Here is a 23,698-nt window from a genome sequence, read left to right on the forward strand (position 1 = left end):
TTTAATACGTTTAAAGAAATGTTTTATTTCATTTCAACTCAATTAGAAAAATTAAAATTTTTTCAAAAAATTTGTTTGAGTGGGGCTTCAGGTCAATCTTACTGATTTATTTGTAAGATTTTAAATCATAGGCAGCACAAAAGGTGAGCAGGTTGTCTGTATAGCTATTTCAAGAACCACCAAGTTCTATCATCAGCAGACTTCGCTAAAGAATCCACAATTGTAATGGCCATGGGTATGCACACAAAAAAGGTGGAATCTGCAGTTGCAAGCTTTGCCGTTCTTTTTTCGCTTCATTTAGTTGGCAATGTAATTCCCAACTAGTTTTAGCGTTGAAGATATGGTATGGCCATTACAATTGTGGATTCTTTAGCGATGTCTGCTGATGATAGAACTTGGTGTTTCTTGAAATAGCTATACAGACAACCTGCTCACCTTTTGTGCTGCCTATGATTTAAAATCTTACAAATAAATTAGTAAGATTGACCTGAAGCCCCGCTCAAACAAATTTTTTGATTAACTTCAATAAGGTCGAAATCTAGACAAAAAATTAAAATTTTTTATTTAATTTAATTTAATTTAAAAGAAAAAGTTCATCAGATCTCTCTTTTTGTATACCCTTGCAGGGGGTAACGCAGAGAAGCTGACGTTTCCGACCCCATAGAGCATATATGCTTGATTAGCATGAGAAGCTGAGTCGATATAGCCAGTGCCGTTTGTTGATCCGTCCGTAGGTCGGTGCGTATGCGTTTCACTCAGCCAGCTTAAGCTATAAGGATGAAACTTGGTATTTAAGCAATTTATAACCTGGATGAGATAAAGTATGAAAATCATCCGGATCGGACCACTATATCACATAGTGATATACGAAAAAACAGTGAAGAAGTTAGAGTATCCCTATAAAATTTACTAAAGTGATTTTTATTTATTTATTTATTTATTAAGAGCTAATTTACAATTAAAATTATAAGCTAGTTTTTTTTTTGGCTATGGCAAGGAAGTGTTAGTTTTGGAAATAAAACAAAATTTTAATCCGATCGGATAAATTTAACTCAGGTTACAGCGATATAAATCGCCTCTACTCAAGCGATGCAGCGCTGCCTACTACGTCATTGCTTAAATCAGCAGAGCACATGCATCCACACAAAGACGCAACGCTCTACAAGGGGATGGGGAAGAAGAAGAACAAGAAATGAAAATAATATTTGGAAGGTTTTGTCTGTGCATTGATAAATTGAGTTACAAAAAAAAGGTTTGGAACATGTAAAAATATGGCCACGTACTGCAAGAGTATAAAATCTTCGGCACAGCCGAAGTTATCTTCTTTGACATCTTTTATACCATAAATAAGAATTAACAAAATTATTATTTCATCTAATGGAACAAAATATTAAGTGAATTTCCACATACATTTTCAGGTGATTCCGGCGATTATCAAGAATTAAAGTTTGGCGCACAACACGCAAGTTCCCCTTCTTTTCTAGAAGTATATAACAATGGATCACTTATAATCACTAAAGTTGGACGCGAACATGAAAACAATTATTTATGCCAGGCTTTTAATGGCATTGGTGCTGGACTCAGCACACTTGTTAAGCTAACAGTGCATGGTTAGAAAATTTAGTTTGGTTTTTAAATGATTTTAAAATAACTGATTTTTACAGTTGGTCCCTCAGTTAGCATGGAAACAAAACGATTAGTAAGTCGTCGAGGAGAACGTATAACGATTCGTTGTGAAGCTTTTGGCGACCGACCATTGGAGATATTTTGGAGCGCAAAAACAAATCCAATTGATCCAACTCATGACATTCGTTACCATATAAAAAAATCTTCTTTAGTTAATGGAGTAGTGTCTGAATTTAGCATTTTAGAAACATCACTTACTGACAGGGGGGAATACTCCTGCATGGCTAAAAATTCATACGGAATTGACAAAGCAGTGATGAGTCTGCAAGTGCAAGAACCTCCGAAATTTCCAGTCAACTTACATGTTTTGGACCTGGGTAGTCGCTCTGTTACGCTAGCCTGGTTGCCCAATGAGCAGGGTTCAGCTTTGTTGGTTACTGGTAGTAAAAGTGATCATGATTCCAAACCCATATCAAATTACATCCTACAATACAAGAAAGCAGAAGGTAAGTACAACGTAGATAAAAATATTAAATTGCTCTAAAATTCATAGGTCATAGATAAGACTAATAAAGCGTTTTGGCGCAGATGATCGCTACGTGGATGCTTTTTATACCCTTGCAGAGGGTATTATAAAATTTGTCAGATGTTTGTAAACCACAGAAGGAGACGTTTCCGACCTCATAAAGTATATATATTCTGGAACAGCATCAACAGCCGAGACGATCTAGCCATGTCCATCCGTCCGTCTGTCCGTCCGTTCGTCCGTCCGTCAATCCGTCCGTCAATCCGTCCGTATGAACTTCTAGATCTCCGAGACTATAAGAGCTACAGCCACCAAATTTGGTATTTACTCCCGAGTAGTATGTACAGTTATCGAGTTTGTTTAAAATTTTTGCCACGCCCCCTACCTTGTGCAATTAAATTTGGCACACTTAAATTTTATACTAATATCCAGCAAAATACCATTTTTGAAATCGGACTAAAAACAGCCAAGTTATGCATATACACGTTTTTCCATAGGGCCGGAGTTGGCCGTCGGCTGGTGGGGGCGCTAGGGTGCTCGTATGAGTGAGCGTAATACTGAGATATGCTTGTAAAAAGGACGTGAACATAATTTTTTAAAAATACGCAAATGAATTTGTAATTATAAATTTGAAATATTTGTTTTACTGGTGTATGGTATACCTAAGTCAGCGAGACAGCTTACTTACTTCATTCTACTATAGTTGGTGACTATTAGTTTTAGGTAGCTTCCTCAGAAATTGTACCACCTCATAGTATGAAATGATTGTTTGCTTGTATAGTAAGTCTAGTATGTAGATAAGTAGGGTAGTAATAGGTAACATGCAATATTTACAATAAGCTATTATTAAAAACAAAACAGCAAAAACGGCCGCACTGTGGCGACAGAGAAAATGAAGTAAGTAAGTCGTCTCGCCGACTTGGGTATACCATACACCAGGTGAAACAAATATTTAAAATTTCGAAAACCAAATGTATGTCTATTAAATTGTTTTAACATGCTATCTTGCTCCCTCTACAAACACACGAGCACTCTAGCGCCTCCACTAGCCAACGGTCAATTCTGCCCTTATGGATCGCGTAGCAAAATGCGTTCATACGTATATTTTGTTTGTTTCTATCAATCAAATTTGGTAGTTTGATAGAAACAGATAAGATTTATTAGTCTGCCAAATTTGATTGCGATGGTCAAAAAACGGCAAGAGCCAATCGGTTTTTTCTAAATTATGGAGGCGGAAGTGGGCGTGGCAACATATTAAAATATATGTATTCTGCGCGCATACTAAACCAATATACATACTAAATTTGGTGACTTTAGCTTTGTTAGTTTTCGAGAATATCAGTTTTGTTTAATTTTCGGCAAAATTTTTGAATAATCAATATCTGCGCGTGTAATAAGGTAGCTTACATACCAAATTTAATGTCTGTAGCTTACATAGTTTTTAAGAAAATCTGTTTTTTGTAAATTCCGTGGGCGGAAGGGGGCGTGGCAAAAATTTGAAACAAACTCGATAACTGTACATACTACACGAGACCGCATACCAAAATTTGGTGGCTCTATCTCTTATAGTCTCCGAGATCTAGGTGTTCATACGGACGGACGAACGGACAGAAGGACATGGCTAGATCGACTCGGTTGTTGATCCTGATCAAGAATATATATACTTTGTGGGGTCGGAGATGCCTCCTTCTGCCTGTTACATACATTTTGGCGACTTTAGTATACCATTTCACCCTATGGGTGCATGGTATAACAACCAGAGGGCCGGGGCTAACTTCGACCGCGTCAAAGTTTGTATACATACCCCTGCAACTTTTTTGGTAACTCTTTCCTTACCTTTATAGCCATCAAAGTCAAAAAACGTTTAAGCTAAAAGGGCTAATGTGTCCGAAAGAACGGCCTACAATCTTAGCATAGGAAATAACGAACATATTGATCAAAGTCACTGTTTTCCACCGATCTTTCCTATGGGAGCTATATGATATAGCTACCCGATGCTTATCAAATTTGGCACAGTTATTAACAGATGTATTAAACTAACAAATGATTAATTTGAAAGCATTGGCGTTAAAAGTAACGAAGTTATTGACAAAAGTCACTGTTTTCGAAAGATCGTTTCTATGGGAGCTATATGATATAGTCACCCGATCTTGATCAAATTTTGCATAGTCGTTTATATGTGTAATTACCTTAACAATATTAAATTTCATGATAATAGCTCAGATCGGATCACTATTCGTGACTTTGCCATTTGTATGGGAGCTATATGATATAGTGATCCGATCCGATCCCCTGCGGTATATACAAGCCTACATGCAACATTTCAGCTCTGTAGCTCTTTCGGTCTAGGAGGAGTTTGTGTTGATCCAGACGGACGGACGAACGGACGGACATGGCGATTTAAACTCGTCTCGTCGTGCTGATCAAGAATATATATACTTTATATGGTCAGACATGCTTCCTTCTATGCGTTGCACACTTTTGACCAAAATGAATCTACCCTTTTTGCAAGGGTATAAAAATACAGATTAAAACTGGTACTACTTAATTTCAGAATTGGAATAAAGTGGTTTATTTCTTAGTTCGTTATATACATATACATATATGAATGCAACCATAGCGATGGGGAACTGGAACTAGCAATACGTGAGAAAGATACGAAAAAACAGATAACAAAAGAAAAGCAGCGTACATTTGAAGTGCTTTGTACGTTGTTTTTTTTTATATTTTAAAAGACATGATCTCTGACTTCGACGGCAAGAACTCGGCGAAGATATGGCACTGATTTGCAACAATCTTAAAGTTAAAGCTTTGGAATTTTTTATTGGAATGCGGGATACATTATTGATGATATGTTGAAGCACCTGGAGAATATGTCGAGTCGTCAGAAGCTGGAAGATCGCAAATGGCAACAAGGAGAAGTAATTGTAAGTTTTCTACACTGAGAAACGGATGTTGTCCAACCTCCTGAAGGGGAGGACAATTTATATTGCTATATCTTTTTTTTTTGTAATTTTTTAGAAAATTAAGACATGAAAAACCTTTTGTTTAATATCAAACACAAAACCTGATTGCGTCATGTTTGCGTAACCTAATTCTTTGAGGAATCCGTCGCCTGAATCCATAACTATGCTGCCGTTACTTATCATCTAAGACCGTTGAAGTGTCTGTCAAGGGATAATAAATTAAACCCAATAGTTTATTAAGGTAGGGTGGTTACAAAAAGAGTTAGCGAGCAACACCTTTAGCTAGTCTGCAGAGAAGTCGTTCGCACAATTGTTAATTAATAGTCTCCCGTTTTGGTTCAATATTTTGCTTTTGACATCCCTTCAGTTTCTGATAGTGCAATAAATTTTTTTCTGTACGATCTGTGCGTATGCCTAGAGTATAGAGGATAGAAGATTGAGTTGCCACACCCAAAAGAAACCAGACATTCGAGCGAGATGAAGTTTTGTTTTTTTTTTAGGATGAAAGTGGTTAATGGTCACAGCACTGCACCAAAACCTACCCTATGCTCAGTATCCCTCTCTCGGAACGAACGCTGAAGTACTATAAAGTAGTATCCATAAAGTCGTTGAATATAAATAGCCTCCCCATGCCTTGCCGTAGCTCTTTCCATTCAGCAGAAAATCTGGCACAGACAAACAAGACGTGTTCTGCGTATTTGGTGTTTCCCGCACTGTGTGTGTAAAAGGGATCTGTCTCATGCTTAAACCAATGCAAGTAGGACTTAAAGCATCCATGCTCCGTCAGTATATGGTTCAACACATATCAGTCCGAATCACTGTCCTGGCCGCTCTAGTCAGGGCCATATCATCAGGGCGGCATCTTCAAAACTGTTCTAAACGCGCTTATGGTTCTGAGCGTACATGTTCGGTATGATGTGCTGTCACGGCTGTAGATGGGAGGTGAGAACTCTGGTGTCTAAATGGCGGCGGCATATAATATGATGGATCGTACCACCGCGGTGACAACACAGTCTGTTGTTTGGGGCTGCTGATGTTAGCCGAGTTATGGCTGCTGTGGCTTTAGCAGATTTATCTGCGGTTTTTGTATTGTAACTCATCAATGTCGGTTGCGTTTTCTTTGCGCTCTCGTTTTACTTTTGTTTTACGATCTTTAGCGGTGTTAATTTAAAATATTTATATTAAATTAATTTAAGCCATTTTTAAATAATGTTATATTCATCGCGAACTTTAAAGTTAAACTAAAATTCTTATTTTGTTTTAATGTTAATATATTATTTGTGTTGTCTCAGCTTCAGACAGTTTTAACAACGAATTTGAGCTTTATAAATTAAGTCAATGTTATCCAGCAATCGGTGTTGGTCATCTGTCTAAAGGATGCACCAATTAGTTTTTGATTTGTTTCTAATTTTTGCTCCTATCCGCGCTCTCAATTTACAGTTCACAGTTTTTTGTTGTTTGTGTGGTGTTTGTGCTCTCTATTTTTTTGTTTTCTCATTGGATCGCGCTCGCGCCTGTTAATTTCGCGCATGTGAAAAGTTTTTGTTGTTGTGTGTTTTAATACAAAAGATGTTCTTTTTTTCGTCTCTTCTTTTTCATTTTCGTATTGCAGTTAGCTTTTGCTTCGACAATGCTGGCTATACAGTCAAGGTGCGAGATAGTATTGCACAGGGTGGCGGCCTTAAATGGGGCTGTGATTCGTGTCGTGGCTTGGAGCTCGAGATGCGAAGTTTGTGCCGTCGGCACATCGATCTCTACCAGTTCCGCCTTTCGACAATGACCCTATGTCACCAAATGTACAGCAGCTGATATCGTGAAGGAGTCCGGCTTTGGCAGATGTGGAGTCTTTTCCCTTTTCCCCTGGAGACAGTATCCCACCTACTAACACGATATCTGTTGTAGTTACCGAACCGTCCGGGCAACCATCCGTTCCCAAGAATATTGCCAATAAAGTAGTTACAAGATCAGCTAGTAAAGTGTTGGCTACTTCAGCTGCAAATATTTTATTAAGATTTTTAGCTGGAACACCTTATTGTAAAAGAGTATACAATAAAAAAAAAGAGTCGGCCTCCGACTAGCCTGCTACCTGCCTCTGTGAATAACGTTCCTTCCGTCTCATCTGCACCTGTTGGCGAGTCAAAAAACTAATTTCGTCCCTAACTATATTATATAGACTATAGTCTAAACTCTCTAGACTCTATGTAGATAGTTTAGCTTTTGACTTTCATATGCTTTTACTGAAACTTGGCTGAAGCCTGATATTGCCGATGCTTCAATTTTCCTCTCAAAATATTTAATATATAGACATGATCGGACTATACGTAATGGCGGTGGTGTTTTGATCGCTGGTTATTCAGCGTTCTCGTCTGAAATTGTCCAGTCTTCCAATCAGGAGTTTAAATTTGTTTGTGTTAAAATTTCTTTGAATTCTTTTTTCACCTATATTACTTGTTCGTATATTCCACCACAGTTCGACTCAGCGCTATACATTCACCATTTTGAAGCTTTTCAACTTGTTTCCTCATATCTCTCTGACAAAGACTTGTATTGTAGCAGGGTAGTGTTAGCTCTCTTAAAAAAACTGACACCGTGATATTCCGATCTTACAGCGGATCGGGACCCTAATTTATAACCGTAGCTCTTCCGGGTGGGATGGGTTGTTGATGCAGTTTTCGAGACATCTCGCTACATATAATTTATTATAGAGTCCCTAATATAACTAAAAGAGAAAACTGCATTCTCGAAAAACATGAACAAACGTATGGCTTTTTACTGTCTCAATTAACAGGACAACAAAAATACCGCTAAGTTAATCAACTAGCTATCTAACGCGAACTCCTCCCAATGTATGATGTCTAGCTCTAGTATGGCTTAGATGTTGGCTGCCATTATGCATCTATACCCTCCCGTCCATGGCCAATAACAAAAGAAAAAAATTATGATATGTTAAAGGACCCCAAGTGCACATTCTATTTCATCATTATACCATACACCCATAGGGTGAAATGGTATATTTAAGTCGCCAAAATGTATGTAACAGGCAGAAGGAAGCATCTCCGACCCCACAAATATATATATATATATTCTTGATCAGGATCAACAACCGAGTCGATCTAGACATGTCCGTCTGTCCGTCCGTCCGTCCGTACGTCCGTCCGTCTGTCCGTCTGTCCGTATGAACACCTAGATCTCGGAGACTGTAAAAGCTAGAGCCACCAAATTTGGTATGTACACTCGTGTAGTACGTAGAGTGATCAATTTTATTTCAAATTTTTGTCACGCCCCTTTCCGCCCCCGCAATTTAAAAAAAGCGTTTATCTCAAAAACTATTCCAGCTAGAGACACCATATTTGGTATGTGTATTCGCTTAGTAAATGCACACATTTTGTTTATATAAAGATTTTGCCACGCCCTTTCCCGCCCCCGTAATTTGAAAAACTTGATTATCTCCCGTATTTTTTTACCTTATGCAATCAAATTTGGCACACTTAAATTTAATACTAATATCTATCAAAATACCAAATTTGATCAAAATCGGACAAAAAACAGTCGAGTTATGCATATAAACGTTTTTCCATAAGGCCGGAGTTGGCCGTTGGCTGGTGGGGGCGCTAGGGTGCTCGTATGACTGAGTGAGCGAGATATTAAGATATGCTTGTAAAAAGCATGTGAAAATGCATTTGTTTAATAAAGTTGAAATATCTGCTTTACTGGTGTATGGTATACCTAAGTCGGCGAGACGACTTACATACTTCATTTTTATATAATCATGTTGTGGGAACTTAAACTTCTATTCAAAATACATTTTTCTTATTTACTTATTCTTCAAAAACAATTTCATTCGCAAAGGGCATTTTCTTTCTATTCACCGCATATAAATTCTCCCGTTACTTTACTTAAATCTACGCTTTATTATTAACTATTGTATTACATGTTTTTGTTGTTTTTTTTTCTTTTAATGATTACTGTAAACTATATGAACAACCGGATTTTTACTCCGCATTTAATCGTGATGCAGACTGATGCAATAAAATAGTTACAATTTTTTTCAAGGTTATTCAAAAAAATTAATCGCAACACCGGATAGCACTTATATCTTTTAATAATTTTAATTTAATTAATTCAAAATTTCATGATCATTTGCAAGTGTAGTTTGTATGTGAGGCAAAGGCAAATAAAATGTAGAATGCATAAAACAAATAAAAGAAAACAATAATAGCGAGTTAGCAGCATAACATAGGTATATGTGGGCGTCAAACCTTTTTTTCTTTTACACTTTAATCTTAATCACCATATGTTATGCGCTCTAGCTGTAAAAAGGTAAAAGTGATAAAAAGAATACACTTACGTTTTGGAAAGTCCACCGATGAAAGCCTTCAGCAGCTGGATCATGTGTTTGTTTTTGATGTTTTTAAATATACTATTTATGGTTTTGTTTTAACGAATTATACGATTCCATTAATGTTTTAAATGCTTAAAACCGACACACAAACTCACAATAAAAAATTGACTCTAACATATGTGCGCTGAAAAAGGGTATCTTTCTATACGTTATAGAATTTACACTTTGAATTTCAATAAAAATGTTCGTTTCTTCTGCAATTACAACTGTTTTCGTTTATAACCCCGACAACTAAAATTAATCCTTTTTTTTCGACAATTTTTGTAACTGAGTATGTTCATTTACAAACAAAAATTTTCTGTATGACCACTTTATAATTTTCTCTCCTTTTACACACGAATTTTCGCCTTGTGACAGCTAACATTAAAACTGGTCAAACTATGACGTCACTGTTAACTGATGTTTAACATCAGCGATTAAATTATCTCCTTCCACAGAGTTTGATTGAATTGTCGTCTTGGCCATGTGGTGTTGGTGATAGGCCTATGACGGATTATGCCAAAATTTACGTAAATTATTCCTAGATCAAATAATGTGCTTTTAGACGAATGTCAAAAAAAAAATTTCTAGCCGACATACCTGGTGAAATGAATATAATGTGGAGGCTGAATAACCTATGGTTAACTCTATACCACGAGGTCTTTAGGTTAGGCTTACGCCTCATATGCCTCTAGGTCGAGATTGGTATCCAAAAAAATTTAATTATTCCAACTGCCTTTTCCTTTTTGGTTTGTTTCTGAGCTTACGAATATTTTATTTAACCCGAGTGATTTTAATTATTTGGTGATTTTCGCAAAAAAAATTTTAACTGTTCACTTTATTCTTCGGGGGACGAAAGCAATTCGTCGTTAAGCCAGAATAATGAAAAGAGGTGGAAGTGCGGGTGGAAGGTTCTTATATACCCTTTCCCTTTTATTCTCAAAGCCTTCCCTTTATGAAGTTAGCTGCGGTTACGCTGCCAATCTTTTACAGAGATGCATTATTACTATAAACGGTTATGAATTCGCCACATATTTTTGAGCGCACTCGATAGTTTTCGATAAACTCAAATATGCGTCGGATAATTAGTATTTAAATTTGCACGCAACCATTACAAACACAGGTAATTCTGACAACTACCAGGAGGAAGATTAACTGGAATTTTAAGGTCGAATGTCCTTCGCATGATAAGTTCCAATTTCTTTCCCCTGCAAAGTTTCCAATAAATAATACGCATTTCCCAATTTCTTCTTAACTCGACATTGCGAGAATTGAGATCCTAATTTCTTATTATAGTTCTGACTAAAATTGCTCAAGTTAAAATTTCTTTTAAAAACTTCTTGGCCGACCTTAAATGAAACGGGACTGGATCTTAAATTGTATTGCTTTACATTACATTCGTATGCTTTTTTACTATTGTCTTGAATATCCTTACGAATCAAGGTAAGCGTATCTGTTCTACTAAAGGGTATGGATTCTTCTAACAATTTTAAATTTCTCAAAAGTTTATATTCGTCGCCATGATTTATCATATTGAATCCAAATAGAGCCTTAAATGGTGAACATCCTAGAAACTGATGAAGTGGTGACCTAAGAGCACAAGATATATTTGTTAAATATATATCCCATTCTCGATGATCCTGTTTAAAATATGAGCGCACCGCGGACAATAGCGATCTATTAACTCTTTCAGCTGCGTTACTCTGCGGTGAGTATAGCGCGGTAAACATATGCTTAATTGCGTATTTAGATAGAAAGGCTTCAAAGGCAACCGCCTTGAACTGGGATCCATTGTCGCTGATAATAATTTCTGGTACTCCATAACAGTGAAAGATTTGCTTTTCTAAAAATTCCTGAATCAAATTTGATGTACATTTTTTCATTGGGCAAGTCCAATGGTATCTGCTAAAATGATCAAGAACTAAAAGCAAACCAATATGCCCTGATTTACTTCGCGGGTATGGTCCTAGTAAGTCAATATACAATTTTTGAAACGGTCTGACTGAAACACTTTGTACTCCCATGGGAGCTCTTAATATTTTGTTGGGAGCTTTCGTTTCTTTACAGGTGACACAAGTGCTTATATATTCTCGAACCTGTTTGGATAATCCTGGCCAAAATAAATTTCTTCTTAATCGCTCTATAGTTTTTTGAACACCACCATGTGCCTTGTTCTATGGCTATTAATCTTAATTTTTCCGGTACCCATAATTTCCAGCAGTGCGAATTATCTTCTTCGCTTCCACATGAATGTTCGGTTCGAATATATACAAATTTGTCCTTCACTTGTAAGTCTGGGAATTTTTCTAAATTCTCACAAACCCTTTGTTTGAGTTCTAAATATTTCTTATCTAAAAAAGCTGATGATTCCAAATCTATTATTGGTTCCATCTTTTCCAGAGATTCTATGTCTGCTTCCCAAATTCTTGACAAAGCATCTGGAACTATATGATCTTTTCCTTTTCGGTGTGAAATCGTAAACTTAAACGCTTGTAAACGTAATATCCATCTGGCTAATCGTCCTGATACGTTTTGTTGTCTCATTAGCCATAATAAACTTGAGTGATCCGTTACAACTTCGAACTCCTGTAACTCCAAACAACTAGAAATAGAAGGACTGCTAAACATTCACGTTCTGCTACGCTATAATTTCTTCGCGCCTTGCTTAGTTTCCTAGACATGTATGTAGGATTTTACTTTATCCCGGTTTATTTATTACAATATTATTAAAGGATGTGATTTCCTTGTTAAGTCTTATATTATTAACAATGTTTCTTTGTGTTAAGAATACATATGTATATTTTATATTATTTAAATGGCCTTAGTGATAATTTGGGTGCGCGATGTGATCGAGGCGAGAGTACGATTGCGAGTGCTTTATGAATCAACGCTTCTCTTTATTTGCCAATGAGTGAGTCGACCAGATAGGTACGGCCGCTGCGTGTCGTTCTGTCTCGCTCACTAGCTACTGCCCGATTGCCATGATTATGCCCGCCTGACACTTCATTTCCTAAAATCGGCTGTCCTGACAAGTCATTCGACCTGAAATGATCCTAGCCAAGGCTTCATGAACTCAGTCACTGTTGAGGTCTTACAAGGTCCTTCACCATCGCCAACTTTCTCAACGTCGTATCGACCGTGCCTATTCACCTTCGTGACTTTATACGGTCCTAAGTATTTACCTCTCAACTTTAGACCTGTCCCATACTGCGTACGTTGAATCGCCACTAACTCGTTTAAATTGTATTTTCTTTCCCATTTCCTGTTCTTGTCAAACGTCCTTTTCATTTCCTGCTGTATTTCATTAATATTCTTTCGAGCCTCCGCTCTACTCTCATCACGACCACAGTCTAATTTTTCTATTAACCAATCGGTTATCAGCTTTCTTATTTCGGGATCATCAGGACTACGCATCTCTATTCCTGTCAAAATCTTAAAAGGTGTAACTCTTGTACTTTTTGGAGCAGTATTATTAATAAGTTGTTGCACACGGCCAACATACTTGTACCAGTTTCCCTCATTCTCTTGGCTTAACTTTGAAATCATTGGAACTATTATCTTATGCATCCTTTCTACTTGGCCGTTGTCGCGGGGTACACCTGTTGCTATCAGTAAATGCTGTATATCCTGTCTGTTACAATATTCCTTAAACGCATTGGATCTGAATGCTGCTCCCCTGTTAGAAATTATTCTCACCGGGTTACCGGGGTACTTCATCGACTCCTGTTCCACGAGTCGGATACAACCATACAAACTTAGAGAACCCATCAACTATAACAAGTACATGATTGTAACGCTTTGTTGTGACCTTCATCGGGCCAACGTGATCAATGTGATATGTCATCAATGGCTGATCTCCTTTGCTTATTGGCATCAAATATCCTTCCTTTTTACCGGTTTTGGCATTAACAATAAGACATTCCACGCAACACTCAACAACACGGGCTACCTTTTCTTTTAATTTTGGAATATAATACGATTTTTCAACGATATCCTGAGTTTTTCTAGCTCCAAAATGTCCTTGTTTGTGTGCAATCTGTATTATTTCTTTTTCCATCTGCGAGGGAACGACAATAAGTTTTTGATTGGGGTCTTTTAACAATATTTCATTTTCAATGTAAAAATCTTCATATCCCTTCTCCTGAACTAAACTCCTGATCAATTTAGTCCAATCATCTGACAACTGTGCTTCCCTCAATCTATGGGTTATGGTGTCGGTTAGCAGAAAACAAGACAAACGGCTCAAAGCATCCACATGCCGCATCTTTGAACCTGAACGATGTTCGATCTGATAGTCGAAATCTTGTAGGTACATTGCCCAACGTGCTACACGTAACGGAACCTCTTTCTTTTCTTTCGAATCATACTTCTCTTCGCAAGGTTTAGTTTTCCGACTCATATATTGTACCGGATGAAATAAACCATCTTCTGAATCTTTCTGTAAAAGCGCAGCTCCGAAACCGTGTTTCGAGGCATCAGTGTGAATCTCAGTGTCTAGCTTAGGAAAGTGTCCGTCAAGGGCTTAGCTGTTACTGCGTATCCTTCGATGAATCTACGGAAATACGATGTTAATCCCAAAAATCGTTGAACTGACTTCTTATCATGTGGGATCGGGAATCTTGAAACAGCATCAGTCTTCTCCTTACTTGGCTTAATACTTCCATTTTCAACTATATAGCCCAAAAAATTTACTTTACTCTGCAGTATCTGACATTTTTCCCAGTTTATTCTCAACCCATTTTCCGCAGCTATCTTTAACACTCTTTTAAGTTTAATTAGACCATCATTTACGTTAACACTTGGTATAATTATATCGTCCATATACACCACTGCATCTCCATTCTTCACTGATTCTTTCATTACTGCCATTATAAATCTTGTAAAAACTGCTGGAGAGTTGGATATTCCGAATGGTACATATAGGAATTCATACTGACCATTCTGAGTTACGAATGCTGTGTACTTCTGAGATTTTTCCTCAACAGGAACATGGAAAAACCCGTTTGTTAGATCTAGAGTAGTATAAACTAACGCACTTTGAAGTTTTTCTAATACGGTATCCATCTGTGGCATAGGAAAATTATCTCGGACCACTTTCTCATTTAGCTTTCTGTAATCGCAGCACAAACGCTTTTTCCCATTCTTCTTTGTTACAAGTACAACAGGCGAAGCATTTTCAGAAAAACTTGGCCTTATTATCTTCTCCTCCAACCATTCTTGTACTGTACTATCAACAATTTTCTGATCAGACTCTGCTAGACGCCTTGGATGCTGATAAACTGGCAACTCATCTGTTAGTACAATCTTCATTTCTATAGGAGTGTTTGTATTTCTAATAGGTTTGTAACTTTTAATCAACATCTTGACTTCACTAGCGATTTCTGCACTGATATGTGACAAGTCACTCTTGATTTCCACTTTATTCTGTTCTGCACTGTGCATACACATACTTTCAAATTCCTTAAACAACTCAGCACAAGATTTATTCGCGTTACACAGTGATTCTTTTCTCTTGGTGCTCACAAACTTTGTACCTTTCTTTGTAGCAAACAAATCGACATGATCTAATATGGTTCTACCCAAAATTGCCTCATATGCCATGTCTTCATCAGGAACGATATGAAACTCGACTTCCATCTCAATGCCATCTATCTTGACACTTATGCTAAAACTACCAAAGGTCATCACATGACTTCCACCAATGCCTGTAAGGCTCTTCGAATATCCTGTTAATGATTTAATTCCAAGTTCGACAAACACGCTTTTACGTATGAGGCTCCTGTATCAATTAGACCGTTGAACTTAATCGACTTATAAGTTACTTCTTTCAACTCCAAACCCGAATCAGTAAATTTACCTGATGCTTTTACTAATTTATCATCTACAATATTGGTACTTTCAACTTTGGTGGTATCTTTTCCCTTACATTCAAATGAGCGATGGCCTGTTTTGCCACATTTAAAACAAGTAAACGTTTTCTTGTTACAGTCTCTCATCATGTGTGAAGGGTCACTGCACTTAAAACATTTGCGATCACATTTTGTTATCGAACTTTTTTCTCTATTATCTCTACCTTGCTTGTGAAAAGATGAATGTTGTTTTCTTTGACGACTTCCTAGGATCATAGGATTTTAAGTACGTCTCTATTTGAACTTTCAACCCATCCACTGTTCTGGCTTGATACAATAATGCCTTATTTGCTCTCAGGTCTGGTATACCTTCTACGAAATACTCGATTAAACTTTCGTCATCCAAATCGATCGGCTTTGCGATTTCCATTAACGAATACAAAAATTCATACAAATTCTCACCTCTCTTTAAGTGTCGATTACTTAGTCTTCTATAAACTTCTGCTGATGAAACCTTTACTCTGAATTCGTTTTTCAAAGCTATTTTCAGGGACTCCCAACTACAAATATCTCTCTTACTACGTATAAACGACAATGCAGCTCCCTTTAACAATTGTTTTGCATACACGAAAAGCTGTAACTGACTCCACTGTACGGTTAAAGCGCATTCTTCTAGCTCCCTGGTCCATTGTACAACATCAATCGAACCTAAACCGCAAAACTCGGAAACGCTTCCCTCCCCATTTTTTAGTGTGAACCATGACCTTTGCCCATCTGTGTTCGGGACTTCTCGAATTGTTCTAGCCGAGGCGAAATCTGCCTCCTGCCCGTCATTTTCAGTTTCTATTAGATCGTAATGAGCGAGTAGACGCGATTGCAGCTCAGCTTTAAGGCCTGTAGTCTCTAGCCCTAACTCTCGCAATTTAATGCGCAACTCTTCAATACGCAACGTTAAAATCTCACCTCGATCCATTTCACACAATTACAGGTATAATGCTTAACAAGTTTGTTATATTAATGTATAGTTAGTATCAATCAATCAAATTTGCTACGACTTAGCAAAATTTACACACTATGTTAGTGTAGGTCAAATTGTGGTAGGTTATGGTTAAACTCAGACGATTCTTAGAAATGTGCTCTCTGCAGCTCGCATCAATTTCGTCAATATTTCTGCCACCGGTCTGGTTTCGTCGTGCAAGCGAAGTAACTCACACTCAAGACAATAATTAAACAGCTCACCCAACTATAGTCGTCCTGCTCTATGGAACCACTCAATATCGCTGTAGCAACTCACTCAGATGTTCAGTTCGCTCTCTGTTGCCACTCGCTCTGATGTCGCTACTCACTCTGCTGTTTTCCACTCGTTCTCTTGGTCTCTTTGTCTGCTGTCTGCTTCCACAGTAAACACTTGTTATCATCTACTACGTGTCTGCTGTCTGCTTTCACAGTGAACACTGGTTATCATCAACTTCGTGTCTGCTGTCTGCTCTCTCTCTCTGTCTGCTTCCACAGTGAACACTGGCTATCATCAACTTCGTGACCGCTGTCTGCTGTCTCCGTCTGTCTGCTTCTACAGTGAACATTGGTTATCATCAACTTCGTGTCCGCTGTCTGCTTCCACAGTAAACACTGGTTATCATCAACTTCGTGTCTGCTGTCTGCTCTCTCTTTTCCTCTCGAGTCACCACCGTTCTCGCGCCGCTCTCAACTTTAGTCGCCGACTTTTTGCCAAAACGGCGCCAAAATTCTTAGTGACGCTCTTCTTGGACCACCAGCACCAACTTCCACTATTTTGAACTTGTAGTGGTTGCTTCTTGTGAAATTCGTTCGCCGACAACCTTGATTTTGTATATATATTACACGTTAATGCATGCAATTTTAACAATTTTCTGTTCACTTGCGAACTTCACACACACACACACACAAATTTCACTTATTGTCTTGGGCCAGAAATCTCGGTTGAGCCCCCAGTTTGTAGGATTTTACTTTATCCCGGTTTATTTATTACAATATTATTAAAGGATGTGATTTGCTTGTTAAGTCTTATATTATTAACAATGTTTCTTTGTGTTAAGAATACATATGTATATTTTATATTATTTAAATGGCCTTAGTGATAATTTGGGTGCGCGATGTGATCGAGGCGAGAGTACGATTGCGAGTGCTTTATGAATCAACGCTTCTCTTTATTTGCCAATGAGTGAGTCGACCAGATAGGTACGGCCGCTGCGTGTCGTTCTGTCTCGCTCACTAGCTACTGCCCGATTGCCATGATTGTGCCCGCCTGACACTTCATTTCCTACATGTATGCTATAGGTTTTTCTTCTTGATTATCGGACAACTGAACCAAAACTGCTCCAACGAAATTACAGCATTACAGAGTCCAAAAGGCATAACTGTAAACTGATACAATGGCCTTCCCGGAACTGTGAATGCTGTTTGCTCTGTTAGACATATCTGCCAATAAGAGTCTTTTAAATCAAGTTTTGAAATGATATTTGCTTTCGGCAATCTAGCAAATATACCCTCAATGCTTTGCAGTGGGTATGCATCTTTGTGAGTTACTTCATTCACTTTTCGCGCGTCCAGGCATAATCTGACTTTGTTGGGCTTCACTACCATTCTCATTGAAGAGCTCCAAGCACTTTGAGATGGTTCTATTACTCCTAGCCTTATCATTCTATCTACTTCTTGGTATAAAAGCTTTTCTACTGCAGGACTTACTGGATAATATCTCTGCTTTACTGGTTTGGCCTTACCCACCTCAATGTGGTGTTCTAGCAAAGAAGTGCGACCAAGGCTCTGTTTTTCAAAGTTAGGAAAAACTCCTTGACTATCTCTAATTGTTGCAACTCTTTTTCAGTTAACGGACATGTTTCTGTTTCTTTATCTAATTGAAACTCAGATACGCGTTCTACTGAACTTATAATTCCTGGAGCTAGTTTAAAAAGTCTCCAAAAATCTATGCCTAGTATCAGACGTTGCTTAATAGAAGGTATAACATATAATTCCATATCTTTCTCTAGGTCCTTATATTGGAGCTTTACTTGCATAACCCCTAAAACCTTATGCTGCTTTCCATTCACATTGGAACCCATGCTTTTAAATTGTTTATATTTGGACCATTCTTGCTGGGCTAAATCTGCACCCACGCAACTTACATTTGCATCAGTGTCTAACAAACCCAATTCAGAAAATTGTAAAAAAGAGACTTGTGCATAACTACGCATATCAGTTTTGTCTTGGAATATTGTAGATATAAGTATCTTACTTTCAGCTCTTATATTTTTAAGAAACTTCCTCCTTCGGTGTGTATTTCTTTTTATTCTATTTTTCGGTGCTTCAAAAATTCTGTTCTTAATTTCTAAATAGTTTTTCCATTTTTCGTGATAAGGCAGAAACCTAAGGTTATGATTAACATGTGAACTATTCTCTATTTGATTATCTGTTTTAGATTGATTCAAATAATCAGATAGGCTTGGTTTTTTGGTTTCTATTGGTTGTGGGACAGCCTCACTGACTGGGATGCCCCTACTTGCCGGTTTTCCGAACGCTTCTTGCAGTTCACACAATTGGGCTTATAAATGTTAGGCGTACCGCACCCATAACAAAATTTTCTTCTCTCTTCTAAACAATCTTCCCACTTATGGCCTTGAGTACAACAGTTCCAACAAGATAATTTCTCAGTGTTTTTCTGCAGAGCGGCTACTTGAGAATGACCTTCAATTGTAATTGCTTCTTCTTCTACTTCCTCTAATGCATATACTCGGTGTGATCCTATCTCTTTTCCTCGTGTATTTGAAAACTTGATACGACTCGATTCTTTAAGAAAATTTTCTCTCGTTTGTACCAGATGACGTAGGTGACTGATTGACCGTATTTCCTCGAAAAGTAGTCGATCCTTTAGATCAGCTAATAAATTCCCTTGTACAATTTCTACTAATTCGTCTTCTTCCAATCTTGTAGGCAATCGATCCATTAATTGACATATTGCTTCGTAAAAACCTTCGAAAGTTTCTCCCGGTTTCTGTTTGCGGGCTCTTATTTGTTCCCTTATTTCACAGTTGGACCGACTGTCTTTATATTGATGGCGTATTGCTAAACAAAACTCTGACCAGGTAAGATGGTCAATTCCCTTATGGTATCGCCAGTACCAATCTTTAGCTTTACCAATCAAAACAATGTGTATATTCCGACATAATGCTTTAAAATCTCCTCCTAAATGTTCTCGAGTCAACGTTTTTGCTCTATATAGAAATTCTTCCATGGGTAACCCGTTAGAAGATCCATCAAAATGGATTCGCCACTTCTGATTGCTTCTTGCTACTTATTGAAGAAATAACCCGTTCTACTGTCTGCTGAATAAGAGATTCCATTTCCGCTCGATTTATTTCGTTACGTAAAGGCTGATTGACGGGACGTCGTGTGTTCCTTCGACGACTTGGTCTACCTCTTTGACGAATTGGTCTGGGAATTGATTGCGAAACTTCTTCTGTTGCGTACTATTCCCTGCATCTAATGGTAATAAGCCGGCTTGACTTGTGTTGTGTATTTGTACTTCAATAACGTTTACGTTTATGAGCTCTTCTGTTCTTGAGCCTTCATTTACGCTACGTGCAAAGGATCTGGTGACGGGTCTAAATTTTTTTCCTTGTTGGTTTATTTTAATTATCTTTAAGTCCTTCTCCTGCACTTTAGTAAGACACGCTGGACATTCTTCTGTTTCTTTTATATAATTTAGGATACAAGCTTTGTGAAATGAATGCTTGCAAATAGTAATAACTCTGATCTGCGTTTGTGTTTGAGTTTCGCCACAGACCAGGCAAATATTTTCCCCAGAATTTGCGGGATTATTTACTTCCTCCGTACTGTGTTGTAAAGGCATTTTTTTTTGTTTTTTAATTTTTCCCCACAGAACAAGAAGATATAATATGTGAAATAGATTTTTTTTTTTTTTTTCTTAAGATTTCTATCATTTTCATAGCTGGAGTTTTAATATATTAACTATTGAATCTAGTTTTCTGATTTCAAAAGTGTTAAGAAATGTCTTCTAATAACTATGCTCATCTTTGGACAAGTGTACGCTTAAGCATTACCTTGAGATTCCAAAAGATTTTGCATGTATAAAACATTGTCTTTAACTAACAATTTTTTAATCAGGATAAGTGCAATTTAAAATTTTCCTTATGCGAAACGAAAGTAACTTTTGACTTTAGCTTATACCGGTAACATTGGTCGATGGTAATCACATGCGCAATCACTCGAATTCCAAATGTGTATATAAATCAAATCGCGACTACTACGTCTCCTAATTAAAGAAAATTAAATTCACTGTGAAGGCAAAACGAGCTAATTGTGAATTAAAAAAAATGCTCTATATATTTTTTTTCCGGTTCTTGAGTTTTTTAACTAAATATTTTTATTAAAGTGTTGGTTGACAACCATCAGCTTCTGCTAACTAGCTCATACACTGTGCAAATAAATTAATAAAAAACTTCCCTTTGACGAGTCCCATTATCATGAGCCACTCAAGACCAAATCCTTACATTTAATCTTTCGATTTATACCTAATATAAACTTTGAACTTGACCTGTGTGTCCCACGTGTTGGGCGCCAAAATTATGTATTGTAGCAGGGTAGTGTTGGCTCTCTTAAAAAAACTGACACCGTGATATTCCGATCTTACAGCGGATCGGGACCCTAATTTATAACCGTAGCTCTTCCGGGTGGGATGGGTTGTCCCTAATGAAACTAAAAGAGAAAACTGCCTTCTCGAAAAACATGAACAAACGTATGGCTTTTCAATGTCTCAATTAACAGGACAACAAAAATACCGCTAAGTTAATCAACTAGCTATCTAACGCGAACTCCTCCCAATGTATGATGTCTAGCTCTAGTATGGCTTAGATGTTGGCTGCCATTATGCATCTATACCCTCCCGTCCATGGCCAATAACAAAAGAAAAAAATTATGATATGTTAAAGGACCCCAAGTGCACATTCTATTCATTCTATAGACTTGCTCGTTGTTCTGGGAGATTTTTATTTATCTGAGATTTATTTACGGGGACTAAAGCCTAAGCTCTCTAGACTATTTATAGATAGTTTAGCTTTTGACTTTCATATTCTTGCCTTTACTGAAACTTGGCTGAATCCTGAGATTACTGATGGACTTAAATGGATCTCGCGTGAGTTATGTAACTTGAAGAGCAGAAAATCCTTTTATGTAGTTGCTCGATCAAATTTTATGGTGCTTATTTCACAATGCTATGAGGATTATTTTCAGCGATGTAAGCGTATATGCACCTGGCCCTGACGGAACACCACTCTGCGTATTAAGGTTTTGTGCGAAGGCCCTATGTAAGTCAATAAGTTGTTAAGTTGTTTACACTGTCCGTTACATCTTCCGGCTTCCCGTCTATCAGGAAAAAATCATATATATAATTCTCTTCATAAGAAGTGGAAAAATTCCGAAACCTCCAATTATTTCTAAATTGTCTGCCATACCCAAAGCATTTCAGAAAATAATAACATCTCGATTGCAACATTTTTGTAGCTCAATTATTTCGTCATCCCAACATGGGCTGAAGAAACGTAGATCGGCAACAACTAACCTATTAGGTTTTGACAGCTCACTCGATCAAAGGATTCAAGACTGCTGTGCAAACCGACGTCATTTATACCGACTTCAGCAAGGCCTTTGACACTGTTAATCTTAATACTTTGCTTTTATATAAGCTGAAAGCACTTGGCATCCCCAGCCTTTTGCTTGATTGATTCTTCAACATCTTTCTAAGCGTACCTCTTTAGATCTTAATTTTCTGAGACCATCCAAGTGACCTCTAGAGTAGCTTAGAGTAGTCATTTTGATCCATTGCTATTCACTCTTTTTATAAATGATCTTCCACTGGTAGTGTCACATTCTCGTGTGATTATATAAGCTTTACCTCAGTTTAAAAGACATATCGTCTTCTTACCTGCTTCCGATCTTAATGATCTTCAGAGTTGGCGTGAAACCAACCATTCTACAGCCGCTATTTTATTTCTTCTAACTGTTATTTTGAGTCTTTTAGCCGCTATCTTGGTTACAGAAACCATACTAGCTGCTGGAACCATTCTACAGCCGTCATTTTAATTCTCTTACCCGCCATTTTGAGTCTTTTAGCCGCCATCTTTGATACAGAAGCCATACTAGCTGCTGGTACCATTCTTCCACCGCCATTTTGAGTCTTCTACCCGCCTTTTGAGTCTTTTAGCCGCTATCTTTAATATAGAAACCATACGAGCTGCTGGAACCATTATGTAGCCGCCATTTTGAGTCGTGAGTTGGCGGGAAACCAACCTATTAAACCTCAACGGCTCTAAATGTAATGTTATGTCTTTTTATAGATGCACTCCATACTTAGCAAACCTCAACGGCTTCACATGTAAAGTTATGTCTTTTTATAGATGCACTTCATACTTAGCGACTTATTATCTTAACGATATCTTAACGAGCTGTTCACTCAGCCAAAAAAAGCGGGAAATTGTAGGCAAACTTTGAGCCAGTGTAAAAAATTAACAAACAAACTTTAAAATAACTTTTGTAATGGATAATATTAATCAAGGTATGTAGAGTGTAAATACTGCACGAAATTTGAATTTGTATATGTTAATTGTTTTGTTGGTGTAATGATTGTTTATGTCCTAAAATAAAGAAAAGTTAACCCATGTGTGATTCTATTGTGGATTGAAACTTACTTTCTGTGAATTTCTGCGAAATTGTAATTATAGTAAATTACAGCTCAAAGTATTTATTAAATTATGTTATGATTACTTTTTTCGAGTTGTTCCGAGGTAAATTTATATTATCATTTATTTTAGCCAAGTTTGACTTCTGCCGCACCTCGCTTGTGGAGTTTTGGGCGAAAAATAATCGGAAGGCTTCTGCAATTTCGCTTAATCAAGAAACAAAAATTTTTTTTATTAATAACAGTTCAAAATAAAATATTAAAATTTAAGTTGTTGACTTTGCTATAATTATTTGAATCCCAAAATAATTTAAATCACATTACATTAATTTAAATCACATTCATATCAACGCTCTCGAGGAAGACGGACGTGTTTTTTTTAGCTCCCGCGTTTTAACTGATTTTATAATTTTTTTTATTTTGTGTTATCGGCATCGCGATCGAAAATTATAATTATAATATTAAATCTAACTTGCACCATATCACTCGTTTGTGTTTTTGTGTGTTTGTGTTAATAATTTTTAACAACCTTAATTCTGTTAAAACCTTTGTTGGTTTTTTTCTTTTCTTTCTCTCTTTCCCACCTTTTTTTCTTTCTTGTAAATCACAAGCAACGCTCAT

The 23,698-nt window shown here is 37.2% G+C and overlaps 1 protein-coding gene across 1 annotated transcript in view; it reads left to right on the forward strand.

The window, feature by feature from the left end:
- LOC111519619 (Down syndrome cell adhesion molecule-like protein Dscam2) overlaps positions 1-23,698 on the forward strand; it is a 355,012-nt gene that overhangs the window by 108,854 nt on the left and 222,460 nt on the right. Inside the window, exons 3-4 of the mRNA XM_023181269.2 lie at positions 1,419-1,610; positions 1,665-2,132. Coding sequence (XP_023037037.2) covers positions 1,419-1,610; positions 1,665-2,132 — 660 coding nt within the window. The remainder of the gene's footprint in view (positions 1-1,418; positions 1,611-1,664; positions 2,133-23,698) is intronic.

Source organism: Drosophila willistoni, unplaced genomic scaffold (assembly GCF_018902025.1).
Source record: "Drosophila willistoni isolate 14030-0811.24 unplaced genomic scaffold, UCI_dwil_1.1 Seg169, whole genome shotgun sequence".
In the NCBI taxonomy this organism is placed as follows: Eukaryota; Metazoa; Arthropoda; class Insecta; order Diptera; family Drosophilidae; genus Drosophila; species Drosophila willistoni.